Source organism: Gossypium raimondii, chromosome 5 (assembly GCF_025698545.1).
Source record: "Gossypium raimondii isolate GPD5lz chromosome 5, ASM2569854v1, whole genome shotgun sequence".
NCBI classification, from domain to species: domain Eukaryota; kingdom Viridiplantae; phylum Streptophyta; class Magnoliopsida; order Malvales; family Malvaceae; genus Gossypium; species Gossypium raimondii.
In genome coordinates, this window is record NC_068569.1 from 52510716 (window position 1) to 52536827 (window position 26112).

At 34.8% G+C, this 26112-nt stretch overlaps 2 protein-coding genes across 2 annotated transcripts; one reads left to right on the top strand and one right to left on the bottom strand.

The window, feature by feature from the left end:
* Window positions 1–883: 883 nt before the first annotated feature.
* On the top strand, window positions 884–2482 carry LOC105767194 (uncharacterized). The gene is made up of 4 exons (XM_012586708.1): window positions 884–949; window positions 1009–1538; window positions 1693–1954; window positions 2096–2482. Exons 1-4 carry the CDS (start codon window positions 884–886, stop codon window positions 2480–2482), a joined length of 1245 nt encoding a protein of 414 aa, XP_012442162.1.
* An 18261-nt stretch (window positions 2483–20743) lies between these two features.
* On the bottom strand, window positions 20744–21478 carry LOC128041138 (receptor-like protein EIX2). The gene has a single exon (XM_052630484.1). The coding sequence runs from the start codon at window positions 21476–21478 to the stop codon at window positions 20744–20746; it is 735 nt and encodes a 244-aa protein (XP_052486444.1).
* Window positions 21479–26112: the final 4634 nt, after the last annotated feature.

Consider the following 26112-nt stretch of genomic DNA (forward strand, 5'->3'; position numbering starts at 1 on the left):
ACAGAACAACCGCCATTGTGCATCGCGTATCCTACCATGGATACTGATTTTGAGTTGAAGTCAGGTTTAATCCAGTTATTGCCAACTTTTCGTGGGTTACAAAATGAAAATCCCCACAAGCATCTGAAAGAATTTCATATGGTTTGTCTTAGCATGAAACCTCAGGGGTTAACTGAGGATCAGATTAAATTGTGTGCTTTCCCTTTCTCCCTAGCAGATTCCGCTAAGGAATGGTTATTTTATTTACCCCCTGGATCTATTACAACTTGGGCTGATCTATCTCGTTTATTTCTGAATAGCTTTTTTCCAGCATCTCAAGCAGCTGAGTTAAGAAGAAAGATCATTAGAATAAGACAAAACGAAGTTGAGTCCCTTTACGATTATTGGGAGCGGTTTAAGAAGTTGTGTGCAAGCTGCCCACAACATGGTATAACAGAGCAATCTCTCCTCCAATACTTTTACGAAGGTTTGAAGCCCATGGAGATGAATATGGGAGACGCTGCTAGTGGAGGAGCATTGGTCAACATGACTCCCCAACAAGCAAGAGACTTGATCTCCACGATGACTGCAAATTCTCATCAGTTTCGAGCTAATAATGAACCCCGTAGAAGGGTTCACCAGCTAAGTAATTCAACCTTAGAGGATAAAGTTGATAGACTTACTAATATGATGAACTCTCTTATTGCAGAAAAAGCAAAGACAGCTCGGTTATGCGAAATATGTGCTACACCTGATCATGCAACTGATGCATATCCCAGTTTGTAGGATGAAACCACGGCCCATCTGGATGCTGTGGGAAATTTTCCTGGGCCGCCACAAAGGCAATACGATCCCTACACTAATACCTACAACCCAGTGTGGAGGGACCATCCTAACTTAAGTTATGGGGCCAATCTACGAAATAACCAGCCATACCAAAATCGATTTCCGCAACAGCCGCAAGGTTCAGGTAATTTTCTAGAAACCATGGTCAATAAGTTAGCAGCTAATGTTCTTGATTTTCAATAGCAAACTCTTAATTTCCAAAAAGAGACAAAGAATTTCCAAAAGAAAACTGAGGTGTCCATCAGAGAGTTGACCACATCGATCGAGAAATTAACCTCTCAAGGGAAGTTGCCGTCACAAACAGAACCAAACCCTAGAAAAAATGCAAATGCAATAATGTTGCGAAGCGGAAAGGTACTGGAATCGATTCCTGATAGGAATCTTGCCCAAGAAATCACCCAGGAAAAACCCAAAAAAAATGAACAGGTCCGACCGAAGCCTCCATTGCCTAAAATTCAACCTCCATTTCCAGAACGATTCAACCGATGTCGAAGAGGTAAAGAGGACAAGGAAATTGTCAAAACATTTAGGAATGTCGAGATCAATATTTCGCTGTTGGACACCATCAAGCAAATACCGAGGTATGCTAAATTTCTTAAAGAGCTTTGCACCAACAAGCGAAAATTAACAGGTAATGAAAGGGTGAATGTTGGTGAGAATGTATCCGCAGTGTTACAACGGAAAATGCCGGCAAAATGCAAGGATAGGGGCATGTTTGCAATACCATGCAAAATAGGCCATATGGGAATTAAAAAGGCTATGTGTGATCTAGGGGCTTCTATAAATGTAATGCCATATTCTATTTATGAATCACTTAACGCGGATTTTTTTGACAAAAACAGGTGTTATCATTTAATTGGCGGACAGGTCTGTTGTGCATCCAGAAGGAGTCCTTGAGGATGTTCTGGTAAAAGTTAACGATCTTATTTTCCCTGTAGATTTTTATGTGATCAAAATGGAGGAGGATAGCACTCCTGGATCTTCAGATCTCCTACTGGGTCGACCGTTCCTTAGTACAACTAGTACTAAAATTGATGTTCGAAGTGGAACTCTCACGATGGAGTTCGATGGGGAGATCGTAAAGTTTAATGTCTACGATGCCATTAGCCATCCAACCGAAATCTTGAGCGTAAATCGTATTGACATAATTGACTCTTTGGTGGAAGAGAATTTTGAGTCAATTTATGGAGATAATTCTGAACTTAATGAATTTGAATTTGTTAACGAGTTATTATCTTCAAATACTAAACTGCTACCTTCTGTTATACAGGCACCAGAGCTGGAGTTAGAACCCCCAGGAAAGGCTAGGAAATTAGACAACCAAGAGTTAGAAGAAATTCACAATGATGCCTACGAGAATGCTCACATTTATAAAGACAAAACAGAGTTGTTTCACGCTAAGAGAATAGCTCAAAAGCGTTTTTCGGTAGGACAAAAAGTTTTACTTCATAACCCCGTGTTAAAGTTATTCCCAGGTAAGCTTCGATCACGATGGCAAGAACCTTTTATTGTTACTAAAGTGTTCACACATGGAGCGGTTGAAATAGAGAGTGAAGAATCTGGAAAGCAGTTCGTAGTCAATGGCCAGCGGTTGAAGCCATTTTATGAGAATTTTCAAGCCCACACGGTTGATGAAATCCATTTGGAACCACCATAGAACCAATAACGGCGTCGAGCTAACGACGTTAAACAAGCGCTTGTTGGGAGGCAACCCAATTTTTATTTTTATTTTTTATTAGTTATTATTATTTTTCTTTACTTTATTTATTACTTTATTTTATTATTTATTACTTATTTGGATATTAATCAATTTTTCTTCTTTTGCTTAGAAAAAAAATGAAGCAAAACCGTTAAGCAACACTTAAAGCGTATTGAGGCTTGACTTGAAACCTTTGGCCAGCAATTGACCAAGCTCATTGCCATCAGTTGTGATCACACGGGGAGTTTTTCTAAACTTTTTTACCTATTTATTTCTTTTCGTCCACATTGAGGACAATGTGCTTTCAGTAGGGGGAGGTACTCTTCGTTATTACTATCATTTTCTCTTTGTGATTTTGGTTATTGTTCTTTGTTCTTTGTGATTATTTTTGGTGGTGTTGCTTTGCTTGAGGCTTTATTTTGTCCATATTTATTTTTTTGGAATCTCCTGCCTCTTTTCATGCCCAAGATTTTTACCAAGAATTGCCTACTGTTTGACCTACAAGCATGATTCTTGTTTTCTGAGAAAATTACGAATTTTCCATAATTGATGCCATCTCCACTGTTTTATTCTTATTAGACTAAAAATAATTGTGATTCATAAAGTTAACTTTATCTTGCTTTTCATAAAATTGATCAAGTTTAAATACAAAGTGGACACTTAATATGTTGCATGCTAAAATATGTTGATGACTATTAAGGTAATTACTGAAACTTATTTTCGACACTTGATTATTATTATTCCTTTTTTCCTCTAAAGTCCTCATAAAAAAAGTTATTATTAATGTCGTTTAATGTTTCCGTGGTTATGAGTGCGACTTAAAACGTGGTCGATGAGTAACCGGGGTAGGGTGCTTGGGTTGTCATCCTATTTCGTCAAAAGGTTGTGTGACGTGTTAGATAAAACTCCGCTAACTGGAATTAATCTTTAAGAACATGTTAATGAAATGTAACCGGTGGGTGCTTGGTGTCATCTCTCTTCGCGTCAAAAGGTTCGATGTGTTCTTAAGAAAAATTATAATAAATTAGAGTCTTGAAAATGAGTAACTGGGGTGGGGTGCTTGGTTGTCATCCCTCTTCACGTCAAAAGGTTCAGTATATTCCTAAAGCAAAAAAAAGAAGAAAAAAATAATAATTTGGGGACTAAAGGAGGAAACAAATAGGGTGTCTTGGTAAGTTTGGTAATTTACCTAATTTTCATTAAATAATTCAAGCCGATTCTAATTTTTGTGTGTATTAATTAGAAAACTTTTTCTATTTTACTTAAAGCAAGCTTAGGGTTTTCTTTATTTTTCATATGCATTTTTGACTGATTTCTATAAAACTTTGGAAGTGGTATTTCTTTTATGGCAGAATCTAACATTCATAGTAGATACAAACCATACTTGAGGGCAAGCATGGGCTAAGTAGGGGGATTTGATAACACTCTAGAATAACGTATTTTTATGTATTAATTATGTATTTATTCTGAGTATGATCCTGCTAATTTGAGCTATTTATGATCTTTTATCTCATAGGGACTAAATTTGAGGCAAAAGTGAAATTAAGGGACAAAAGCGTGAATTTAGAGATAAAATGGGCCAATGAGCGACACAAGGAGAAGTTGGTGCCAAAAGTGCAAGCATGGAGGACACAAGGGTTGAAATGCAAAAAGAAGAGATTTTATTCTATTAAACTCTATTTTAATTATATTAGGATAATTAATATTGAGATAATTATTAAAAATTATTTTTAGGATTTTATTTTATCTTTATTTATCTTCAATTAAATGTATTTATCTTTTAGGAATTTAAGTAGGATTAGAATATCTCCCCTTACACTATAAATAGGGGGTAAAGTGACTCAAAGGGGGATCCCATCTTTTCTTTTTCTGTAAATACTCTCTCCCCAAAAGTCTAGGCTTTTGTTCTTTTCATATTTCCTTTCAATAAAATCTTTATTTTTATTTTATTTATTTTCTTTTCTACCACAACCATGAGCCACTAAATCCATCTAGCCGAAGGTTGTCAAAAATCCCCAAAAGGTTCATGAGGCTTAGAATCCGTACTTAGCCTCCTCGCTGAGTATTCATCGTTTCTCCGCACTATGGGGCTGACGCTTCCGTCCAAGTCCCTTAAGAAGTAAGTTTTTCAACGTATGCAAAGGCGGCCGCTTTGTATGTTTTGGGAAGGTTGCACAGTCGGTTCGTTAGCTTACTGCGTCAGAGGTTGGCAAGCCCAAGAGACAAAATGGCGTGGGATTCGCCATTGAGAAGCGTTGATCTAGCATAAGATGATCCCACAAAAGCGATTGTTGGCTAGAGTCAGGTTCCACTAAATTTTAAGTCTAAATCCTTGGAGCTGGTGGTCGTAGGCATCCTCTTCCACTATAACTGGCTTATTCAGTTTGGGAAGGATCATCTAAAAGCAGAGGATTGAACCCAAGGTAGAGCGAGACAACTGGAGGCTGGAATCTCCCATAAGAATTTTCTTTCTCTTAACTCTATTTTTAATTTCTCGAATTTTCATTTCAATATTCTTAATTCTGTTTTTATTTTATTTTTTCATTTCTAAATCCAACAATTTAATTCTGTTATTGTTTTTATTTTTTTCAGGAACGTAGGTTGTCTTCGGCAAGACTCTGCCTGGGATTTCACGGAACAAGATATTTTGCAAGTCTAGTCCCTGAGGATTTGACCCTACTTCCCTTTTACTATTCTTTTTCATTATTTATTAGGGATATGATATTTTTGGTGCTTTCGATGACCACATCATCTGGGTATGATTTTTGTCGATCTGAAGTAGCTTTCAGACAATCACGGATTACTTTCACTTTCTCTTCGGTTTCTCTAACCAAATCAACCCTGTGAATCTGTTTCTCATTGAGCTCAGTCCAATACAAAGGAGTTCTACACTTGTGACCATACAATGCTTCGTACGGTGTCGTCTGTATACTTGACTGATAACTGTTGTTGTAAACAAATTCAACCAAAGGTAGGTATTTTTCCCAACTACCCTCGAATTCTAAAACACAACATTGGAGCATGTCTTCAAGAATCTAAATTACTCTTTCGGATTGATTGTTATTTTGCGGATGAAATGCGGTACTAAAATTCAATCTCGTACCCAATGCTTCTTGCAACTTTTTCTAAAACCTCAAAGTGAACTTCGAATCTCTATCCTAAATAATAGACATAGGCACTCAGTGTAATCTCACAATTTTAGCAATATACAACTCAACCAACTTATCAAGTGAGTAGTTGGTACGTACCAGTATAAAGTGAGTCAATTTTGTCAATCTATCAACAACAACTCAAACAACATCTTTCTTTTTAGGAGTCAGAGGCAAACTTGTCACAAAATCCATTGTGATTCTGTCCTATTTCTACTGGGGAACCATCACTGGCTGAAGTAAACTCGAAAGCATCTGATGCTCAGCCTCAACTTGTTGAAAAATCAAACACTCTGATACAAATTCAGAAATATATCTTTTTTTATACCTTGCCACCAATATAATTTCTTTAAATCATTGTACATTTTAGTACTACCCGGATGAATTGACAAACAACCAATATATGCCTCATGTAAAATTTTCTGAATCAACTCATCATTCTTCGGTACACATATCCTGCCTCAGAACATCAAACAATCATCTGAACCGATCTGAAAATCTGAATCATTACCCGATTCACAATGAGATCTTTTAGCTTGCAATTCCATGTCATTCTTCTAAACTTCACAAATCTGCTGAAGGAATAATGGTCTAGCCTTCAACTCAGCCAAAATCGAACCATCATCAGAAAATGTCAAACTCATAGCTCTCAAAGCATACAATGATTTTCTGGTCAAGGCATCTGCGACTACATTCGCTTTCCCTGGATGATAATCAATCACTAGCTCATAATCTTTTAATAATTCGAGCCACCTCCCTTGTCACAAATTTAAATCCTTTTGATTCATTAGATGCTTCAAACTTTTAGGATGGTAAAGATTCAGCATTTCTCACCATAAAAATAATGACGCCAAATCTTCAAAGCAAAGACGATGGCAACCAATTCCAAATCAAGCGTCGGATAGTTTTTCTCATGCGATTTTAGCTATCTCGAGCCACAAGCTACCACTTTGCCATCTTGCATCAGCACACACCTAAGACCATTCAATGACGTATCACTATATATCACAAAATCTTTCCCCGACTCACATTGTACCAAAATCGATGCTTCAGTCAATCATGCTTTCAGCTTCTCGAAACTTTGTTGACATTTATCTGTCCACTCAAAATTTACATTCTTTTGCAACAACTTAGTCATAGAAGTAGCAATCATCAAAAATCCTTAGACAAAACGTCGATAGTACCCAGCTACCACAATGCTGACACTCGGGTTTATTAGACCTCACATTAACCACACTTGCCATTGAAGTGGCTTGAGCTTTAGAACCCAAATATGATCTCCCATAGTCTCGGTGTGAATACCCAGCTGAAATAGTTAATCGAGGATTCATCTCTTTGGACTTCTTTGACTTAGATTGGAATGACTTACTCATTGGCCTTTTTCTTGCATCTCGAGCCTCAATCACAGCTTTTCTCTTTTCTTTGTTCAGTTCTTAGGCCTTGCAAGCCCGATCAACCAGTACCACAAATTCTTTCAGTTCTAAAATCCTAACTAACAGTTTGATGTCTTCATTTAACCCATCCTCAAATCTCTTACACATGATAGCCTCTATGGACACACACTCCTAAGCATATTTACTGAGTCTAACAAACTCTCTTTCATATTCTGCCACAGACATTCGGTCCTGCTTTAACTCGGGAAATTCTTTACGTTTCTAATCAATGAATCATTGCCTTATGTACTTCTTTCTGAATTGCTCCTAGAAAAAATCCCATATAACCCTTTCTTTCAGAACCACGAATGCTAGTGTCTTTCACCAATGATATGTTGAATCCCTTAGTAAAGATATAGCATATTTCAGGCATTCTTTAAGAGTATAAGATAGCTCATCAAATACCTGAATAGAATTCTCAAGCCAAAACTCTACTTTCTTGAGATCATCATCTATATTAGCCCTGAATTCTTTAGTCCCTTGCTTTTAAATTTTATCAACTAGAGGATTATTCAATCTTACCAAATCAAAACCTTGGGGAGCTACGGGGACCAGTTGGGGAATAGGAGGGGGTGAAGGAAGTTGAGAATTCGAATTCGCTATAACAAATTCTGTATACCAATTATTCATCATATGGAAGAAGGCTTCTCAAGCCCCATCTCTCTGACTATGTGTTCTAGGTCTACTATCCACTAGTGCGGCCCCTTGCATAGGATCTAGCGCATTACTCTCTACATCATCATCTATAGCTCAGTCGGGATCCATTTACTATATAAAAACATAATATAAATTGTCAGGAGTCATCACACTATCACAGTATATTTATGGCATGTGTAGATTGACTTTCACACCCATTATGTTAGAAAACTTGAGGAATTAGGGGAAGGGTGTTGAAATTGTGGAAAAGGAAGAACAGAGGTAACAATCAAATTTTTGATAAACTCCCTCCAATCCCTTAACTTTCTCCCATATCTGTAACTTCCCTCCTAAAAACTGTCCATCACACTCCCACTAACCCTCAAATTCCCCTCAAATTGTCCACCCTAATCTCCTCAACAACCGAATTCAAAATCCACTCCAACTCTACAAAATTTCAGTCAAACTACAACACCCACACGGCACAAGCAGTAAAAATAAATCCCATTTTTGGCAAGTACTTGAACTCTAGACCTCCTGCTCATTTGCCCTCCATTTAACCACCAGACCAGCAAGCCCATTCTGACATATTTTTACCAACTTTTAACTATAAGCCTATTGAACAAAAGCAATGATTTATTTAATTAAAACAAAGATGTAGCTCAAGACAAGACTTGAACCCAAAACTTCTCAAACATTCCCAGGACACATAACCATTCACACAGACAAATATTTGTGTCACAAAAACACAGAAATAAATATATAAGAGATTTTTGGGGTGCTACAGATGGGCTTTTTGAGGTTTTACTCAGAGTGTAGGGATGGGTGGGTTGATTTAATCCTTACAGTAAGTGTTGGGTTGGACTGAGATGGTGTGTTGGTTGGATGGGTGGGTTATTTTATAACTCATTTGCAGTCACTCATATGCATCTGATTGAGCTGTGACTGAATGTGATGGTACTACGCGACTGAAAAGCATTTGTGCCTATGTAAATTCTGTAAACTCTGACTGTATCTGATTGACTGAGTAGATACTTATGTCTGAATGAGAATTTTTGATTGTGTGACTGATTGTCTCATATGACTACAAGGCACTTATGGCTTTGTGTAATTATTGAACTCTTATTGTAACTGACTGGTTGAATAGAACTAGTGACTGATTGTGATTCGTATTACTCGATTGAGATTTCTATCTCAAGCTTACTATCTGTTTCTGTAAGTATGTTCTGCTTTGGAACTACTCTCTGGTTTTCTGCTCTAAAATAGTAGTTGATGGTTTCTAATCTCACATTGAGCTCGTGTAGCTCACCCCCTCTTCTATTTCCCCTTTCAGGTACCTTTCAAAATTCTGTTGCTGGACCTAGTACGCGGAGGCCTCGGACAATCACGGTTGCAAAAGATTATTTTGGTTTTATTTTCTGATTTATATCTTGATTACACTGTTTTGGAATTGTAAAAGAGTTATAATATTGTGGTACAATTTCTGTTTTAGACTTTCACTCTTTTATTTGATTTCGACTATGTATTAAACTTATTTGTAATTTATATTAAAATATTTTATGCAATGGAATATTCGGTTAGATATGATAACTTGTTTGTAAAAAATTTTCATGATCACTTCGGTGATCAATGTAGCATCCTGAATTCGGTCTAAACTTTTAGGTCGCGTTGGGGGTGTTACAATAATAAATTATATTATTTATAAAATTATTAATTTAAAGACCAAAGTCGTTACATGATCCTATATCATATCCTTATGTTATATAAATAGACAAATATATTTAAAATAATACTTTTTATATGTTAATTGACAGTATTGGGATTTAACTGTCAGCCTTTTTCATTAGTGCTTGAATTCTTTAATATAAAATTAAGATGACCATAAAATATATTGTGATTGTTAGCACTAATTAATGGTTATGGATGTTTATGCTTTCAATTTTCTCTTTTAACCTCCACTGTTTTCTTCTTTAGTTAAATCACACCACTATAGGGTGAAATTTGTTAGGCCCACAAAACCTTTAATTGATGACTTAGACTTGCTTTTTGTTTCAATTAATGTAATTTACCCACAATTCTCTTCTTAATTTCATATGAAGCAAAAAGAGATATGGGTCCTGAATTCTTCAATAATATGAATCAGAAAATGTCTTTTACTTTTTGACAATAATCACTAATTAAGGAGCAAATACTGGGCCTGTTTTGCTGTTGTTTTTATTTCCACTTCACCTTTAAAATGTATTCTTCACTTTTTCTTACTAATAAACTTTTAAACACTACTTAGACTTACTTTTTGTGTTAATAATTTCAACAAGTTTCCTCTTAGTTATTTATAAGGTGAGAGAGATTGATTGCTAAGCGTAACCTTAACAAATATAGTTAATTTATTAATTTATACATCAATGATCAAACTCATGAATCGAAGAAGATTTTACCTTTTCTAGATTTTCATCGAATTGGGTTTTTTATATTTTATTTTACGATTTTTGTTATGTAGTTTTAAGTTTAGTTTTAGTTTTTAATTTTAATCCTTCTTTGTTTTTATTTTCTTTTATTAAAGAAATAGAATTATCATCTGTTTATGTGGATTCGACCCTACTCATTGTTATAATGTAATGTCCCAAAAATTTGTGTTTTGAATTGTTAGAATTAAATTAGTCCCTATATATTAGATCAAATAGAAAAATGATTCTTCTATTAAAAATTTCACCCATTTCTATTGCTAAAAATTGGTTCCTTTACATCAGCATGAGGTACACGCGGTACATCACATATTATTGTCTAGTTATTCTGTCAGTCACGCCAATTTTTAACAGTACAAATAGATGAAAATTTTAAGAGAGACTCTTTAATCTAATGTATAGGAACTATTTTTTTTAGTAGAAAAGACAAAATACAATTTAATTTTTAGTACAAAACTCACCATTATACTTTCACCTATTTCAAGCATATAATATTAAATTAAGAATAGTAGTTATACTTATATTCAACCATCATCTTCAATCTAAAAAATCACAGGTAAACCCTAGTATGCTATCCCATAATAATTTATAAATATTTACACTTTTATATTTGGAAAGAGTTGTATTATTGGCATGAAACAATGTAGGGAAACTTGTGATGGAGACATTTGCATAAATTATAGATATATAAGAGGGAGGGAATGGTAAAAAGAGGATGATTGAAACTGTGCAGGTCAAAGTTTTGTATGTATATATAATTAATGAAGGGACCCCATTGAAGCATAGAGTGTAGCAAGGGTGACCCAGTTCATGTGAGTATTGTATGAGTTATTGGGAATTTATGGGAAATTTTGCTTGGCCTTAATACGGAAATTTATCTCTTATACAATTAATAGTAAGTTTCAAATGTGCTATTTAGTTTAAAAAGGTTATATTAGACTCCAAATTTTAGGAAATATATATGATTGTATCAAAAATTTTATATAATTAATTATTTACATGGATCAAAATTAATTTTGATTTATAACGCCAAAAATTTGTATTTTGAATTGTTTTATATACCACTAAAAATTAAATTAATTAAAAATTAAAATTTTTCAATGATTTAAATTTTATATACCTCTGATAATTCAAAATAACAATAATCGATAGAATTTTTCTATAAAAAGTGAAAAATGGTATTAAAGAACTAATTACCATTTAATGTTTCAATTAATTTTATTTTATTTATTTTAACATTATAGTATGTTTAAATTTTATTTTTTAGAATAAGATGAATTATTTAAAATTAAAGCTAAATATATAAAATAATATTTTTCATAATTTAAAATCTATATTAATAAAAATTTTAATTATATTTTTGTAATTAATTTTAAATAATATATCAAATTAATTTAATTGAAATGAATATCAATGAAAGAAATATAGGAAAAATAAATTGCATTAATATAGTTATACATGCATTTATCATTTTCCACACCATTGAACTTTTAATGGACACTTGCTTTTATTTTATTTATTTTGAACACAAGTTTTTTTTTTTGGTGAATTACAAGAGAAGGGTAAAGCTTAACAACAACATGATTAGCGTGACTCAAACCGAGATCATCTGGAGCGATGAATACCCTAACCGTTTGGCCAACACATGGATTCACAAGTTTCTTAATTCAGCATTAGGAAACTATTGGCTTTGAGTTATTTAATATTGTTCATACTATGTAATTGTTGAGTTGAATTACTTTAAATAGGAGTCATTCCTATTTTTGACACTCCAAAAAAATACATGTAAATGCGCAGTTAGGCTGTGTGTAGTAATGCTTTTAGAAATACTTTTGACATAAAAATCACTTTCGAATAAAAGGAATGCTGAATAAGCATTTTTTGAAAGAATTCTTTGCTTTTCAAAGACACTTTTCCCCAAATGGAAAAGCTAAAATTTTTAATTTTTCTCTTAAAAGCATTTTTGACACTTTTTAAAAGCAATGCTAAATTAGCCCTTAGTTTTCTATTACCATTTAAATGGCAGAATGACCAATTTTATCAATTTCCTTTTTGGGTGACCAAATAAATAAAAGAAAAATGTGACCAAAATAAGAATGACCCTTATTTAGGGCAAAGCACCAAATATGAATACAAGACAATAACCATTGCAACTATTCTTTTTCGTTGATGTTTTCTGTTTTAATTACAAATATTTAAGTTAGTTGAATATTGATATCACATTCAATTGCTTAAAATATTTTGGTTTGTGAATTAGAATAATTAAATCTATAATTGTTTAATTAATTATAATGCTTGCATTGAATAGCATTATTGGATATAAGTTACGTATGCAATTCATGTTACATGAACATATGATCTATTCTAAATGAGCCTCGCTTAATGCTACCAATAAACTAAATCTTAGACTCGAATGGTGGTTTATTGATAAGGAAATAATTTCAATTAATTATAATGTTTGCATTGAATATAAGTTACGTATGCAATTCATGTTACATGAATATATGATCTATTCTAAATGAACTTCGCTTAATGCTGGTGGTTTATTGATAAGGAAATAATTTCAATGAGTTTCGTCTTTATTATCAACAAAGTAAGAAGAAATTGATTGCTAAGCGAAACATAAATAATTATAACTAATCTATTAAAGAACTATAAAACTATCTTTACATCGATGATTAAACTCATGAATCAAACAAAAATTTTAGCTTTTGCTAGAATTTTATCGTATTAGTTTTTCTTATATTTTAGAAAGCCTTCCTAAAATAAAGACCAAAGTCTTTCCTTTTGCCATATCTTATTTTATAAATATAAAAAAAGTGTGTATTTTTCCATATGTTTAAAAATCATACTTTTTTTATCTCATATATATATATATATATATATTTGAGTGATATCCAACTGAAGCATTTATTGAAAAAGTACAAAAAACCACCTCACACCAACATTCTCAAACCCAAGGAACAAAACAAATAAAACGGTTAAATTAATTATATATGCGCTTTCTTTTATTTGGTCTTGTTTTTATTTAATTTGAGAAAATAGATTTTTAGGGAGGTAGTATGAAAACGTATCTAGTTAGACACATATTTCAACGATTATTTTTTTGAACGTTGGTAACGATAAAATGTTTTAAGGACCCCAACGATAATTTTTCTTTATAAATATTAGATTTTTTTTTATTTTTACTCAAATCCAACTCTCTCTATTTTTTCTAAACTCTCAACTCTCTCAATTTTCTAAAGTTTTATTCCTGAATATTCTATGACTTTCCCTTTTATCTTCTTATGTTTGTCATATATACGTCTTAGAATGCTCGAAAAATAAAAAAAAAATGTTTTCTCACAATTGAAGGTACAAATCTGTGAAATTGACACAGCCTACCACATTTCTTTGTGGTAGGCCATTTGGGTCACATGGCTGTGTAGCTAGGCCATGTGGAAGGGGTCAGCCTGTGTGGCTCTTGTAACTTGTTATGATTTTTTTTATTTTTGCTCATTTTTCACTCCTTTTGGTCCCAAATACTCTCTTAAGTATAAAAACATGAATTTAAAAGATTAAGAGCATAAAATTCATCATTAAAATCGAATAATCACCCAAAAATGCATTAAGAATGAGGTTAAAACATGTTACTATTAGCACTTATCAAAGCACAACAAATTAATGTATATATACTATCAAATAAATTTTGATATTTGATATTTGATAAATTTTGTTTGTGCATTGGGGTGGGACTTGTGTATATCGGGGAAGTGTAAGCAAATATATCTTTGTCGTATCTAGTGGCACAATCACACATATCTTTGTAAAAGGCGATAAATCGCTTAATGAACTGGCAGCTAAGCTGCAAATATTCTGAAAAGTGTCATACCGACACTAAACGATGTGTAGGGCCAGATGAGTATTCAATACCCTATATGGTGTGTTGGATGGTTGGAGATGGTGTGTAGCGGATGGGGGTATGATTGTAAATCTACATCTATTGTGTTCTAATACGGTTTTTATTTTTGATATATGTCTGATTAATTTCTATTGACGATATGATATGTTACACACTGAGTTTCAAAACTCATTCTTTGTTTATTTGCTACTTTTAGGTAACCCTCAGACTTAAGATGGGTTGGGGCGATAAGAGTTCGGATAAAATATTTTACTTTTCTTATGGCTAATTAAATATTAGGATGGTTGTGTTTTGTTATTTTTGAATTGTTTTAGACATTTTGGGGGACCGTTCGATTTTGGACTTTTAAATTTCGTTTTTAACTGTTTATTGATTTTAAAGGGAAACTTCACGAACATCAAAACACGGCTTATGTTTTCCAAATCGAATTTAACTAAAAATTTCGCTACAACTAAATGTGTTTAATCTTGTTTTCGAAAATTGGACTTGACTGAGATTTTTCCCGCAGTGCAACCGTAGACATTTTCAAAGTATAATTGATCAATAGTTTCTTCGAATCTGTTAATGAAGATATGTTTTTTAGTAAGCTGAATTTTTATGTAACTTCTAGACCGGAATTGGGTGTTACAAAATTACTTTTGAAAAAAATAAACATACAAACAAAATATAACATAAACGTATTACAAAGAAAGCCAACACAAATCTGTTCTTAATATATAGAAATTAGAAATCATCAAAAAGAATTTATTCAAAAGACAAACATGTATTAATTTATAAGTTTTTTATTAAGATTTTCTCACATGCAGGAAAAACCACCTTCAGTCGCAGTTCTAATCACACCTGAAAATTAATAATATAGAACTTCGTTATTTAGTTAAGGATATATTTCTCAACATTGAAAGAACTTTGTTAAGGAGTGAAGAAAGTCAAATTATTACCTTGTTGAAGGACCTTTGATTCTCCTCACTAACCTTGCTTTCAGCAGAACAAATGTAACATAAACCCAATCCTTTGCATTATTCATGTAACGATAATACGAATGCCTCCATGAACGCTTGAAGAACACAACACTGCAAAACCCCCAGAAACCCACAGCAAATCCAAGTCCAATGCCAGTGTAAAACCATTTCATGAACTCATCAGAATCTTCTTCACTTCCTACTGCAGGTTTGCCACGAGGTGGTTCCACCATTGAGCAATTTGGTGAAATAGGAGGACCACAAAGTCCTCTATTATGGGAAAATGACGAGGGATCAAAGCTTTGTAGTTGAGTGCTGGTTGGAATTTTTCCAGACAAGTCATTATAAGACAAGTTCAAGTTGCTTAGAAATGTTAATGCAGACAAGCTTGTCGGGATGTTTCCTGAAAACTTGTTTCTTGACAGGTCAAGCACCTCTAGTTGTCTTATATGCCCAATCTTTTGAAGAATTTTTCCGTTAAAAAGGTTTCTTGACAAGTTCAATACAACCAGTTCTTGAAGACTAATTAATTCTTCAGGAATCTCTCCTGTTAATTTGTTACTGTTGGTGCAAGAGGCAGCAACAAAACTGTTTTGAATTTTGCTTGGATAGCAAGCCTCGAGCCTTGCTGAAGAAACAAACTCAGAAGCAAGAACAGAAACAAAATGCGAATGAAAACAAGATAAAAGAGAGAGTTTTTTGAATGAAAGGAGCTGATATTTTTCATTAACACATCAACAAGGCATCAAGCCATTACATATATCAGTCAACAAGTAAAACAAACAAGTAATCACCTAATCAACTACCTAACACCACTAATTTGCATTGAAACTTACAAGATTAGCTTGTACAACTTGCATTGCTGATTTTTCAGTCAATTAATATCAAAACATTTACCTACTTAGTTCAACATGAACTAGATTACAAAATAATCAAAATGCAACTAAAAATGGCAAGTGGATCGGCAACTTCAAGCTTCAGCTTGACTCCTGCAGATCAAGGCTCGAATGCCCTTTCGTCATCTTGCATGGCCACCTTTGCATGGAAAGTCGGTTGCATGGGAACTAACTTTAACACTCCTCCTTAGTTTCTATCTTTGGTTACACCTAGCTTCCCTTTTAATTTTACAAATCTTGACACATTGAGTGCCTTGGTAAAAATATCCGCAATTTGCTCCTCCGAATTGCAATGAACCAGCTCGATTTCATGAGCTTGTTCCATCTCCCTTATAACATGTAACTTGATATTGAAGTGCTTGGTTCTCCCATGGAAGATGGGATTCTTTGCAATTGCAACAGCAGATTTGTTGTCACAGTAAATCTCTGTTGCTTCTTCTTGGTTTTGGTTTAAATCGGCCAAGATTTTTCTAAGCCATATGGCTTGATTCACAACAGATGCAGCAGCAACATATTCAGCTTCTGCTGTTGATTGTGCCACCAGACTTTGTTTCTTAGAACTCCAGTAAAACATGCCTGAGCCAAGGCTAAAAGCATATCCAGATGTACTTCTCATGTCATCACATGATCCAGCCCAATCACTATCAACATAGCCTATCAACTTCATACTTTCAGCTCTTTTGAACATCACACCATGACTAATGGTGCCTTTGATGTACCTTAGGACTCGTTTAGCTGCTTGAAAATGCTGATTCTTGCAGCAATTCATGTATCTAGATAGCACACTAACTGCAAACATAATATCTGGCCTTGTTGCAGTCAAATATAGTAGACTACCAATGATACTCTTGTACATAGTCTCACAAACTGGTTCACCAGTTTCCTGTCTTGATAGTTTCATTTCAACAGCCATTGGTGTGCTTGTTGGCTTGCAGTTCTTCATTGAGAACTTGTTTAAGATTTTCATAGCAAAGGAACTCTGGCTGAGAAAGATTCCATTTGCTGTTTGCTTCACTTCCATTCCTAGGAAATAATTCATTCTGCCTAGGTCAGACATCTCAAACATCTTCATCATTTTCTTCTTGAAATCATGTAGCATGTTCTTGTCTCCTCCAGTTACTAACAAGTCATCAATATAGAGTGACAAGATAAGCTGAGTCTCAGCTTGATTTTTCTTCACATACAATGTTGGTTCACTGACACTCCTCTCGAATTCCAAACTGAGCAAGTAGGAATCAATTCGAGCATACCAGGCTCGAGGAGCCTGCTTCAGGCCATACAAGGCCTTTTTCAGCCTATACACCATGTGTTCTTTGCCAGTGATCACAAATCCTTGAGGATGCTCGATGTAGATCTCTTCTTCCAGGAAACCATTGAGAAATGCAGACTTAACATCAAGCTGATGAATGGTCCACTGATGTTAAGCAGCTAAGGCAACTATCATTCTGACTGTGTCAAGCCTGGCTACTGGAGCAAAAGTTTCAAGGTAGTCCAGACCATACCTTTGGCTAAATCCTTTGACAACAAGCCTGGCTTTCAACTTGTTCAGACTGCCATCTGCATTCTGTTTTGCTCGATAGACCCATTTTACTCTAATGGTCTTCTTTCCAGCAGGTTTATCAACCAGCTCCCATGTCTGGTTCTTCTCAATCATGTTGATTTCATCAACCATAGCCAGTTTCCAACCTTCATCTGCCTCAGCTTCTTCAAAACTACTAGGTTCTGCTATAGCAACTTGTGCTCTTTCATAAATCTCATCTAGGGCCTTGTGCCTCTCACGAGCACATCATCAACATCCATCTCGGGACCAAGTCGCTCGAGTTCGACGATTAGGCACCAGTCTTCAAGCGACTTACGGTTCACTCTTTTCCCAATTCCAACAAGCCTTCTTATCAAAGATGACATCTCTGCTCACTTGGACTTTGTTTGTCAAAGGATCCAGCACCCTATAGCCCTTCTTAACTGAGCTATAGCCTACTAGAACACCTGGTTGAGCCCTTTCAGAGAGCTTGTCTCTCTTTACTGCTGGTATTTGTGCATAACACAGGCAACCAAACACCTTCAGGTGTGCCAAGGAAGGCTTGAAACCAAACCAAGCCTCGAAAGGCGTCTTGGATGCAAGGGCTTTGGTAGGAAGCCTATTTTGAAGGTAGACAGCAGTGCTTACTGCCTCGGCCCACATGGTCTTGGGCAGTTTCTTCTCAAACAGCAGGCACCTGGCCATATCCATCAAGCTTCTGTTCTTTCTTTTTGATACCCCATTCTGCTGAGGTGTGTAGACATTTGTGAGCTGGTGTTTGATACCAGCATCATTACAAATGGCTTGAAACTGAGCTGAAGTGTACTCAGTGCCATTGTCAGACCTTACCGATTTCAGCTTGCAACCTGTTTACATCTCTCATGCAGCTTTTAAACTTCACAAACACTTGAGCTACCTCTGACTTGTGTTTTAAGAAGAAAATCCAGCAAAACCTTGTAAAATCATCAATGAAGAGGATGAAATACCTATTTTTGCTGAGTGATTCAGTCCTCATCGGGCCACATACATTAGAGTGCACCAGCTGCAGTCTTTCAGTAGCTCTCCAAGCTGAATTTGTAGGAAATGGCAGTCTTGCCTGTTTCCCCATCTGGCAAACTTCACACACATCATCATGCTCCACTGAGCTGGTGAAGTTCTCTGCCAAGCCCTCTTTGGCCATTCGAGCCAATGATCTAAAGTTGGCATGCCCGAGCCTTTGATGCCAAAGTTTGGAATCATCAACAGAGGCTGTGTATGCTGACTTTGAGTCATTTGGCCAGTGCACCTCAAAGCATTTGTCAGTCATTGTGACTGTCATAAGACTTGATCCACTTGGATCAGTAATGTGGCACTGTTTGTCCTTGAACACAACAGAATAGCCTTTTTCGAGCAATTGAGCTATACTGAGAAGGTTTCTGTCAGGCACCAAAAGCACATTTGGAATAATTTTGTTGCTTGTAGGAGTACATATCAGCACCTCTCCTCTTCCTTCAGCCCTTATGAACTGACAATTTCCAACCTTGACCTTTGTTTTACAACTTCTATCCAAGGTTTTAAACAAGGAGGCATCTGGTGACATGTGGTTAGTGCAACCACTATCCAATAACCATCATTTTGAACATTTCTTCTCAGTAGCTAAGCAAGAAACAGTAAAGACTTGCTCTTCTTGATCACTACTGTCCTCAGCTACTCGAGCTTCAACCTTTTGTTGTTGAAATTGACTCTGCCGCGGCTTGGTTTTGTTTTTGCAAACCCTCTCAACATGACCTTTCTTCTTGCAGTGTTGGCATCTTGCATCCGCTGAAACCAAGATCATCTTCTGGATGACCTGGCCTCTTGCAATGTCTGCAGGGCTGGTCATTGCTCCTTGCAGCATCAGGCTTAGGCCTACTTTTCCAAGGCTTTTTGCCTATTGGAGCATTGATGCTCGAGGCTTCTTTGGCCTTGGCATTGAATGCACCTTCCTGATGATCTTCAGCTCTGCTAGCTCTTCTTTGTTCCTGAGCATAAAAGGTGTTAATTAGCTCAGTCAAAGAGATGCTTGCAAGGTCTCTTGAGTCCTCTAGAGAGGATATCTTGGCCTCATATCTCTCAGGAAAAGTGGAGAGGACTTTCTCCACTATCCTTGCCTCATCAAAGTGCTCACCAAGGAGCCTTATACTGTTAACCACTGCCATGATTCTATCTGCATACTGCTTCACTGTTTCTTCTTCCTTCATCTTCAGATTCTCGAAATCCCTTCTTAAATTCAACAGCTGTTGTTGTCTTGTCCTCTCAGTGCCTTGAAACTCCTCCTTAAGCTTGTCCCAGGCCTGTTTTGGAGTCTCACAGGCCATAATCCTTGTGAAGATCACATCTGACACTGAGTTTTGGATGCAAGACATGGCCTTATGCCTCTTGGTTCTCTTATCGAGATCTTTGCTGATTTGAGCCATTTGTTGGATTGGCTCTTAGTGGCTCTGGTTCAACATCTGAGTTGACCACCTCCCACAGATCAAAAGCCTGCAGGTAGGTTTTCATTTTGACCACCCATATGTGGTAGCCTTCTCCATTAAAGACTTGAGGTGCAGCTGGTGAAAAGTTTGATGAAGCCATAGATTTGTATAACAGATCCCTTAAGAAGTAAGCTCTCGATACCAATTGTTGGTGCAAGAGGCAGCAACAAAATTGTTTTGAATTTTGCTTGGATAGCAAGCCTCAAGCCTTGCTGAAGAAACAAACTCAGAAGCAAGAACAGAAACAAAATGCGAATGAAAACAAGATAAAAGAGAGAGTTTTTTGAATGAAAGGAGCTGATATTTTTCATTAACACATCAACAAGGCATCAAGCCATTACATATATCAGTCAACAAGTAAAACAAACAAGTAATCACCTAATCAACTACCTAACACCACTAATTTGCATTGAAACTTACAAGATTAGCTTGTACAACTTGCATTGCTGATTTTTCAGTCAATCAATATCAAAACATTTACCTACTTAGTTCAACATGAACTAGATTACAAAATAATCAAAATGCAACTAAAAAATGGCAAGTGGATCGGCAACTTCAAGCTTCAGGCTTCAGCTCCTGCAGATCAAGGCTCGAATGCCTGCTACGTCATCTTGCATGGCCACCTTTGCATGGAAAGCTAGTTGCATGGGAACTAACTTTAACAGTTACAAGAGAGATCAATGGCCAGTAGCAATCCAAGTTGTGGATAGCTTTGCTTTGTTCCCTTCCATGTAAGCAATCCCTCATCAATATATCTAACCTCAATGATCTATATAGGCTCACCATACACACCCTCCAGAGATAAAAATATATGTCCAGTATCTAAGATGTGATGCTCAATCCTTCGATCTAAACTCACTTTTTCTGCCATGGAAGTGAAATTATTGAGGCATGGTGGTATGGTACCAGAGATTTTATTTACCGAGAGGTCCAAGATTTGTAGATATTTCAATCCACAAAGTTGATGGGGAATCCTTCCCCTGAATTGGTTCCCTTGAAGGCTAAGAAAAACCAACGATGAAAGCTTCTGACTGATCCACATAGGTATTTCTCCTGATAATTCATTATCACTCAAGTCGAGAAATTTTAACTTGGCACAATTCTGTAAAGATGAAGGTAATACTCCAGAGAATTTATTACCACGTAAACTTAGCATTTCAAGAGAAATCAGAGATCCTAAGGAGCTTGGAAGTGGGCCTGAGAAACTATTATCACCCAAATTCAAAGCTGTTAAAGGACTGAAACTTCCAAAACAGTCTGGAACCACTCCAGAAAATTGATTATTTGAGAGATCAAGCAATGCCAAAGAGCCTTCATCATTAACATTGCAAATTGCAGAGACTGAACCATTAAACTTGTTTTTGGAAAGGTTAATGGTCCCAATAACACCAAATTCTAAAGAAAAACGTGGTAATGGTCCTGAGAAATTATTAGAGCTTAGATCTAGTTGGATTATGTGGATAGAGTTATTTGGAAAAGTACCACTGATCTGATTGAAAGACATGTTTATGTACGGTAATCCCTAAAATTTGTCCCAAAACCAGTAGGGAAGAGAATCCGAAATTCCTGAAGCAGAAATATCAAGGTATTCCAAAACCAGTAGGAAGTCCATTTGAGTCCGAAGCCAATCTGGGAAAGCAGGCCCTAACTTGCAAGAGCAAAGCTTTATTTGACTTAATTGAAAAGGAGGAATCCATCCGGAGTTGAATTTCAAAGTCAAAGAAGTGTAGGATAAATCCAACTCCTGTAAGTAGGTGAAATTTGAGAAATGAGCTTCGGAAATCACATCACCATCAAAAGAATTCCCTGTAAGCCGCCAGACAAGCAGGTTGGAAAGTTGTCCAATGCTTTTGCTTATGGATCCATTTAAAAGGTTGTACCCAAGATCTAGAACGCTAAAATCTGGTAGTTTTCCGATTTCATTCAACCCAGAATCGCCCCTAACTTGATTCTCAGCTAGTACCAAAAGATTATCACTCAGATAAAGTTCTTGAATAGCCTTCATGTTCCGAAAGCTTCGAATTGGACCTTTCAACTGGTTACTTGAGAGGTCAAGTGAAACAAGGTTCTTGCTAACATTAAACAACCATGGATATATGGCGAAAGAAGGAGATTATTATCGAGAGATCGAGATAGGTGAGAGATATAGAAGAGTTGGCAAGGGAAAGTGATGAAAAAGATATGCTTGGAAGATCACAATGTCTTAGACTTAGTTTTTGGAGCAAAGGAAGGTGGCTAATGACTTGAGACCAATCATTGGCATTGCTCAGGTTAGTGAAACTGAGATCAACCTCTTTCAAACGAGAAAGATGGGAAAGCCACTCAAGTTTTCCGACACTGAACATTTTTTTGAAATTATGGCGATACGTTACGTCTCCACCGTTACCACCCAATCTAAGAGTTTCCAACATTGAAAGGTTTCCAAGTAGAGAAGGAATTGGACCTCTAAAATTAGCATTAGAGAGATCCAGAATTTCAATTTTTCAAGGAACCAAAAACTCGGGATGAGACTTCCATTAAAATCATTACTGTTGAAATTTAAAGAAGTCAAATGATGTAGTTTAAGCAGTGAAGGGCTAATCGTACCTACTACAACCCAAGATTTCAAGCTAAAATCGAGAATTTCGACGTATCCCGTAAGGCTGTTGCATTCGACGCCATGCCAAAAACAGCACTCCTCAGTTTCCCATAAAAAAAGGGCATCGTCGCCTAACGAATCCATGGCTTGAAGGCTGTGCTTAAATTCAAGTAGCGCTTTTTTCTCACTCTATTTGGACAATACGCTTGCTTCAGTGCATTTCTCCTGAAGAAGAAGACAATATATAGCAAAAAATAAAACAAGTTTATGAGAACTCTTACTTGACATCGTAATCATCAAATATGAAGCAACAAGAAATGAAATAGTGTTTGAATGGCACATGAGCATTCATACTATATGGATGTATTAAACCTTTAATGGACTACTTCAACATTGATTTAGAGTTTTGTGGTTTTCCTTTTTCTTGAAACGAGTAGTTGCTAATTGGTAAGAAAAATATAGTGTTTGAATGGAAGTGATTGTAACACCTTAATCTGACCCGATCACTGGGTTCGATCTATAATATTTAATTAATTACCATTCAATCATTCATAGCAGTTTCAAATCACACACAGTTGACACCATTTTTTTTATAAAACGGGGTCGACTTGGATTTTGAAAATGAAAACAAAAACGGGAGTCGCCACCAATCTTTTTGATGAGGTGTGATCGGGTCACCTCGAAAAGTGGTTGTTTTTAATAAATGATTTGATTTTATTAAAACAACGATTTTGGTCCACGAAATTCAGAAAAATGGGTTCGGGAGTCGGTTACGTACGAGGAAGGATTAGCACCCTCGTAATGCCCAAAATTGGTACCTAGTTGATTAATTAATGTCTTAGTGTCGAAAATTGAAAACTTTGAAGAATTTTAAAAATACAATCCTTGTATTGAAACGTTGAAAATTTTCGGAAAGAAAATGCATATTTCACGTTAATCGAGAAAGAGAATCATATCCAGTAAGTTAGGACACAACGTTTCGAATTCCCGATTCGCGAATGAATGCTAAAAAATTGCTTGTTTAAAGATATTTAGCTATCTCAGATTTAAAAAAAAAAAGATCAAGCCCAGTAAGTTAGGACTTGATCTTTTCTTAATTTCCAAGACCGTTTGAAACCTAAGTTTGAAAAGATTCGTGTATTTAAATTTATTGCGAAAATCGAAACCCAATAAGTTAGGGTACGGCTTTCTCAAATCTAAACATGAAATTTTGTTTATTCAAAAGTCATAATTTACATTGAATGAAAAATAATTTAATGCGTATTAGTAGAAATCAAAACACGATGTTAATGCTCGTAACAAAACAATAATGAATTAGTTAATGTAAGTATGAATAATGCGAGTAATAACAAAATAATAAGTAAACAAAATAAAAGGGACAAAGCGATTACATATAAAATAACAAGTAAATAAATAAATAGAACTAAAATACATTTTAGTAGTAGTGCATATGAATGAATAAATAAGCACCAAGTAACAATCATAACAATGAATAAAACAAATAAAACTATGTAATATATATATATATATATGAAAATATATGTATGTATATACAGTCTTGAGTTATAAAATGAAATAAAATATATGTATAGATATAATTTTAAAATATAAAAATCTATGAAGGTATATGTATAAAGCTTTTAAGTTATGAAATATAAAAAATATGCATATATATTTAGTTTTAAATAAATAAAATGTACGTATGCATGTAGATAATTTTAAGCTATAAGATATAAAAATTATGTATATGTATGAATTATAAAATATATATGTACATATCAAATTCGAATAATTACAAGAGGAGTAGATTATGTCTATTTATAGGCTTGTAAAATCATGTTCTAATAGGAGTGTAGTAAGATTGAAACACCTTTTTCTAATTAATATCAAATAGATGGAGTTTAATAAGGATTAAAAATCTTATTCTAAAATAAAATAAAATAAAGTGTAGTTCTATAGGATTTTATTTTTATTTTATTTTATCACATATTTTATTTAAATAGGGATTCGGATTACTTAATTCTAACAGACACCCCAAAAAATACATGTAAATGCACAATTAGTATTCTATTACCATTTTAATGGTAGAGTGACAAATTTGATAGATTTCTTTTTTGGGTGATCAAATTAATAAAAGAAAATGATGACAAAAATAGGAATGATAAATTGATGGGATTAATCTTATAAGCACCAATTAGCAATTATGGATGTTTATGCTTTCAATTTTCTTCTTTAGTTGATGACTTTACGATCCAATGTGAATAATGTCTCAATAACGTGTGATAGGGTGAAATTTGATAGGCCTACTCAACCTGACTTAGACTTTCTTTTTGTTTCAATTAATTTAATTTACCCACAATTTTCTTCTTCAGTTTCATATGATGGGTCATGAATTCTTCAATAATATGAATCAGAAAATACCTTGCAATTGCAATTGTTGTGTCCAATTACTTGTTGACTATAAGCACTAATTAAGGCCTGTTTTGCTTTAATTTGTTCTAAATTCCACTTCAGCTTTACAATGTAATTTTTCATTTTTCCACACTAGACTTTCTTTTTGTGTTAATTTTTCAATGATAATGGTAAAATATTTCTAGCTATTTAAGTGTTCTTTATTTCTTTAGAATGGAAAAGTTTTAGTGGACAACTAGAGTTGCCTTTTGTTTTAGTTAATTTAATTTTCCATCTATTTTCTTCTTCAATCTCCTAACTCACCACCAAAAACACATTGCAACTATTTTTTCTTTTTTCTTTTTTTGAGCTCAGCAAATAAAAATTTATTAATAAAACAAGTTTATGAGAACTCTTACTTGACATCGTAATCATCAAATATGAAGCAACAAGAAATGAAATAGTGTTTGAATGGAAGTGATTGTAACACCTTAATCTGACCCGATCACTGGGTTCGATCTATAATATAACGTATTCATTAATTAATTACCATTCAATCATTCATAGCAGTTTCAAATCACACATGTTGACACCATTTTTTTTTATAAAACGGGGTCGACTTGGATTTTGAAAATGAAAACAAAAACGGGAGTCGCCACCAATCTTTTTGATGAGGTGTGATCGGGTCACCTCGAAAAGTGATTGTTTTTAATAAATGATTTGATTTTATTAAAACAAAGATTTTGGTCCACGAAATTCAGAAAAATGGGTTCGGGAGTCGGTTACGTACGAGGAAGGATTAGCACCCTCGTAACGCCCAAAATTGGTACCTAGTTGATTAATTAATGTCTTAGTGTCGAAAATTGAAAACTTTGAAGAATTTTAAAAATACGATCCTTGTATTTGATAGGCCCACTATACCTGACTTAGACTTTCTTCTTCAATCTCCTAACTCACCACCAAAAACACATTGCAACTATTTTTTCTTTTTTCTTTTTTTGAGCTCAGCAAATAAAAATTTATTAATAAAGGGCAAAGCACCAAACGAATTCATTTGTTAAAATATTTTGTCTTGCGAATTAAAATAGAAAAATTTGTAATTATTTAATTGATTCTAAATGAATTCCACTTGTGTTGATTGGTTAGAATTAGGTAATACTATTGGTCAG

Bases quoted from the DNA above. Each gene is read 5' to 3' on its own strand.
- LOC128041138 (XM_052630484.1), bottom strand. From the start codon at position 21,478: ATGTCTTTCAATCAGATCAGTGGTACTTTTCCAAATAACTCTATCCAC.
- LOC105767194 (XM_012586708.1), top strand. From the start codon at position 884: ATGGGGCCAATCTACGAAATAACCAGCCATACCAAAATCGATTTCCGC. The intron at 950-1,008 runs GTAATTTTCTAG...GATTTTCAATAG, and splicing joins GCAACAGCCGCAAGGTTCAG to CAAACTCTTAATTTCCAAAA. The intron at 1,955-2,095 runs GTAAATCGTATT...TCTGTTATACAG, and splicing joins ATCCAACCGAAATCTTGAGC to GCACCAGAGCTGGAGTTAGA.